A 5,128-nucleotide genomic window follows, 5' to 3' on the forward strand; every position below is an offset into this window, starting at 1 on the left:
GTTTATGCAGATGCATTTGACAAAGAGTACAAGATGGCATATGATCGCCTCACACCTAGTCAAGTCAAAAGTACACACAACTGTGACAGACCACCGAGTACAGGAGTAATGGAATGTCGAAAAACCTTTGGAGAACCTTATCTTTAAGATGTGTGTGTGTACATTCAATGTGTATTGTATAGTCAGTCGGTTGTACAAAATAACACTTTTAGACTCTAAACTTTTTTTCTTAAATTTTTGCGAGTGCATTTGTAAATGGTTTGGAAAGGTCAGAGTGATTATGTACAGAATGCTTTCAGAAGAGAATCATGACAAACAGGGAGAGACACTTTGTTTCCCCTTCTTTATTCTTTTACCTTTAACTCCTTGTAAGTATTTTTGTGATGAGGAAATCCCTAAATTGATCGCCATAAAATGGAACAACTTTTTTTTTATGGTTTCTTTGGAAAGAGATGGATGGGAAATTCATGTGTGAAACATAAACAGAAATTGAAGATCAACATATCTCCTGTTTTCATAGATTATTCAAATGTTTTGACCGTGACGTTGTATTATACATATTTTAAATTGTTTATAGTAAGTTGATATTTTTTTAATTTTTAAATTTAATATAGCAAACTTAAAATGAATTTAAACTTATGAAGCAAGTGTTTATTGTGTCTGCTGCTATTTGAAGTAATTAGTACAGCTGCAGATGTCTATGTAAGTCTACCAATCTCTTTTTTTTTTTATTACTTGGGAGAGTAAATTTAAATCGTCAGTGCTAGTGTCGGTGTCATCCTAGGATTGCATGTTAGCCCTGAGCCTGACAGTGGTGAGCATATCACAGCAGTGTGCACTGCCCAGTGACTCAGCGAGCCTTGTGCAAGGAAAAGGAAAGCAAGACAGGTTCACTGTAGGTCCAGACTCTCCATTATTGCTTGTGTACACCTAACAGTACACAAAGGAAATGGCTCGTAATCCAAATATCAATTTCAATTGTAATGTACCTGAAAACCTACTTTGGGAAATATGATAGTTTATTCCAAATTTCATCGTTATTTTGATACCTAAAATGCTGGGTTTAATGCAAATTGTCCTATAAAATATTTATCTGAAATATGATTTACTGATATATTCTGTTAATACTATATATAAATATTCAGAGTATTTTTTGAAAGTAGAAAAATAGTAATCCTCTGAAGTATAGCCAGGTAGAATTTCCCATATTGAGGAACTTAGCTTTTTCAACAAGCTTCAGAATCTGAAGTTTATGGAATCTAAAATGCAGAAATATCCATAAATCAAACAATAAATTGACTGTTTAAATACCATGGGTATTTAATTGACCTTGAAAATATATTTTTAATTGTGTTGTTTTTAATAACACTTTCTCTGAGTAATTTCTGATAAGGAAAAGCATCCTTTGGCCTTTAGAATTATTTATAGATGTTTAAATAAATATATGTGTACATTCACGTAGATTGTCATTAATGAAGGAAGTCTCTAGCTGTTATTAAAGAAAAAGAAAAAATTTGGATGGTTCCAAATTAGGTATGTAAAACCAATATAGTATGCAACACTTGAACTAGAAATGTCTTGCAGTCCCAACTCAGAATTAGTTCAGCCACAGAAAAAACCATTATTTAAAAAAATTTTAGCCAGTCCCCAGTGGTTCATGCCTGCAATCCTATCTACTCAAGAATGGAAGGAGATCTGCAGGTTTGGGTTCAAAGCCAGCCAGGCAGACTTACCTCCAGTTACCCAGCAAAAAGCCAGAATGTGGAGGTATGGCTCAAGTGGTAGAGCACCAGCCAGCCTCGCGCAAAAAGAAAAACAGGAGCATGAGCCCCTGAGTTCAAGCTGGCGCGTGCGCATGCACCAAGTACAAAGAGATGTATTTGGCTGATGGTTCTAGAGGCTAGGAAGTGGAGGAGCATGGTGCTGGCTTCCCGTGAGGACCTGGTCATAATGTGGCAAGAGGATGTCATGGAAGACACATCCGGAAATACTAATGAATAGCACCAAGCTGAAAAAAAAAGTGAAACTTGAATTAGTTTGAAGCTGAACATGCTTACTTGAAAAAATCTGGTGCTATGCACATCAACCTGCCTCCCCTGTGTAAATACCACTGCACTCTCACTCCCTCTCCTTATTCGCATCCTGATGGAGTCTTCTGTGCTCTACACTTTTTGAAAATGGATAGAAACTTTTGATAGGGGAGACTTTTGGTTTGGTGGTAAACATCTCTCCACAGTCCTGGGGGATTGTGTTTCCTTATTTTAAAAAGAAGTACACTACTACTTTTTTCTGTTACATAAGCCACACCTAAGGATCATCATTTATGAATTTCAGATGTCTGACCCAAAGGAGTGAGGCAAAACAAAGTTCATTCTTTATGGTTCAAACACTTTTGGAAACAGTATCATTTTTTACTTCCTCTCTAGGTCCTGAGTTTTATTTCACTTTTGAAAAAAAAGTTGTCCTTCCTTTGATTTTATTCCCCAGGGAGTATTACTGCACAAAAGTCTTTCAAAACCTAAACCTGTCTACAGAGTGGCAAACTCTGCTCCAAAGAAAATTTAACTAGGGATCATCCTTTAAAACCTTAATATAAGCATTTTTTTTTAGATTTTTCTCTCTTGACTATGTAATGAATCTCTTATTCTCTTACTCTTAGATTGCTTCTGTTTAAATTGTTAAAAATAAATCATACTGTGTGCTAGTGTAATGTTACTACTTTTTCTCATTATGTCTGAATGTTACACATTTGTATTTTGTATCCGTAGTTCAGGTATTTTAACTTTTTCTTCCTGTTGCCAGGTAGAGAATTATGCAGCTATTCATCTTCTGATTGTGTCTCTTTTATCCTAGCTTTTCTGGACTCCTTTCCTTTAAGATCCTAAAACTATCATCTTGTTTTATTATCAGTCTCTAATGTGTCGCCTCATTTTTGTATATAGAGAAATGGCCCCAAAAATGTTGGTTCAACATTTTAGGCAATAAAAACTTATTTTTTACTTGATGCTGATAATTACTGCTATACTTCAGTGCAGCTCACAAATGTCAGCCAATTCTACACATCGTGTTGTATTTTAAATACTTGGTGATATGCAGAAAGAAAATGTTTGTTGATGCGCAACGGTCCAGTTTATTTTTACATCTTCTACTTAAACTTCAGAGCTGTCATTAGGCATTTGATGTCACAGCAAGAAGAGGAAGGATAGCCTGCCTCTTTGACAGGGTGCCTGAACTTAGAATTGCAGGTTGCATGTTCTGCCTCTTTCTATCTGGATGCAACAACACTAAGCTATGCCTCAGAATCAAACTCTAGTAACCACATTACCTTAATAAGACCTTAACATCCTAGTTACTTGATATCTTATCCTCTCGTGCTACCTTCCTCCCGTGGCCTCAAGCAAAACACATTTGCTGATTACATTATTTTTGTTTACATAGAAGCAGTATACAGTCATAAAGTTATCTGATCTCAAAAGTCTGTGTGCAGCTGGACCCTGGTGACTCACACCTGTAAATGCTAGCTACTCGAAGCTGAGATCTGAGGATCACAGTGGGAAGCCATCCAGGGCAGAAAAGTCCTGTGAGACTTTTTTTGTTTTGGTTTGGTTTGGTTTTGGTTTTTTTGTTTTTGTTTTTGTTTTTCCTGTGAGACTTTTTATCTCCAATTAACCACCAAAAAACCAGAAGTGGAGCTGTGGCTCAAAGTGATAGAGCACTAGCCTTGAGCAAAAATCAAAGAGCTCAGGGACAGTGCCCAGGCCCCGAGTTTAAGGCCCACAACCAACAAAAAGAAAAAGTCTGTGTGCATGTGCTGGTGTTCTTAGATGGCATTGTCTTAGATGGAAATTGTCTTACAGCGTTGCTGTTCCTTTGGATTCCTCCCTCCTTTTGTATTTAAAGATTTCCTTTCCAGATATAGTGCTGTGATTTTAAAACATTACATTGGAGCACACTGACTGGGAAATGTGTTTTTGTGAACATTAAGTAGCTCTTGTAGCATTTTATCATTATAAACACTGCACTACACTATTCCTTGTTCAGTGTCATGGTCTGTGTCAGGCCTTGGTCTGTTGTTGAGGAAGGCCAGCTAGAATTGTCTGACAACAGCAGATTGGTGCTCACATTTTTGGTTCTGGATCTCTTATAGGCATTGTTCTCCCCTGTTCTCAGGTCATGGCATATGGGAGCCCTACAGAGAAGCAGCATCCAGAATAAGGATAGTTAATTTAAGATTGAATATAATTATCATACCTCTGGTCACTCGTCTCTTGAGTACTCTGATCAAGTGACCCAAAAATAGGGATAATCATATCATGTCTGCAAAAGAAAATACCACTAGGAATCACAATTTTATTGAACTTTAATAAAAGTCACTTCCACAAATAAGAAGCCTGAAATAGTGAGGCAATTAATTAAATCAGCTTATCTGAGAAGATAGAGTACTTTGAATATCATTGCTCCGAACACCAAAATCTTCTTCACCTCTGTCCTGCTTAGTGAGTCATTCCTCGTGTGTGTAAATAAAGCTGTATTTGCCACTGTAATCTGCAGATAGATACCTAAGCTCCCTGTGCTTTGAAACAGGAACATAAAAAAGTATCCCTTAATTTGATGCTAGTTTAAAAGCAACCAGTGGCATTTAACATGTAAGCATCTGAAATTCCACATAAAATGTTTTACCACAACTTTTCTTTAATACAAATGTCCTGAGCTGTGGGTGTTGCTCGTGTGATTGAGCATTTGCCTTAGCATGGCTCAGGCCTTGGGTTTCATCCTTGGTACCATTTCTTTTAAAGTTTTTTTCACATAGAAGTAGCATGTCACTGTGCTAAGCATTTCTAGAATTTCTTCTTTGTAAATTCACATAATATTAATTTAGCAGCCACACAACGAACTAATCGCGCTTTATAATCTACCTAGGATGACATACAAAAACAGCATTGCCATTTGATTCTCTATTTAAATTTATTTATGTATTACTGTGCTGGTCCGGGGCCTTGAACTTGGAGACTGGGCACTGTCCCTGAACATTTTTGCTGAAGGCTAGCACCCTATCACTTTAGCCACATCTCCACTTCTGGCTTTTTTGATGGTTCGAGGTAAGAGTCTTATGGACTTTCCTGCCCAT

The 5,128-nt window shown here is 36.9% G+C and overlaps 1 protein-coding gene across 8 annotated transcripts in view; it reads left to right on the forward strand.

Moving 5' to 3' along the window:
• The window catches only part of Dennd4a (DENN domain containing 4A), a 71,174-nt gene extending 69,717 nt beyond the window's left edge, over positions 1-1,457 (forward strand). For all 8 annotated transcript variants that reach the window (XM_048333172.1, XM_048333171.1, XM_048333176.1 and 5 more), the window contains one exon: positions 11-1,457. In XM_048333172.1, the coding sequence (XP_048189129.1) occupies positions 11-147 (137 nt within the window). In that variant the 3' untranslated portion in view covers positions 148-1,457. The remainder of the gene's footprint in view (positions 1-10) is intronic.
• The last annotated feature ends 3,671 nt before the right edge of the window (positions 1,458-5,128 follow it).

The sequence above is a fragment of the Perognathus longimembris genome, chromosome 23 (assembly GCF_023159225.1).
Source record: "Perognathus longimembris pacificus isolate PPM17 chromosome 23, ASM2315922v1, whole genome shotgun sequence".
Lineage (NCBI taxonomy): Eukaryota > Metazoa > Chordata > Mammalia > Rodentia > Heteromyidae > Perognathus > Perognathus longimembris.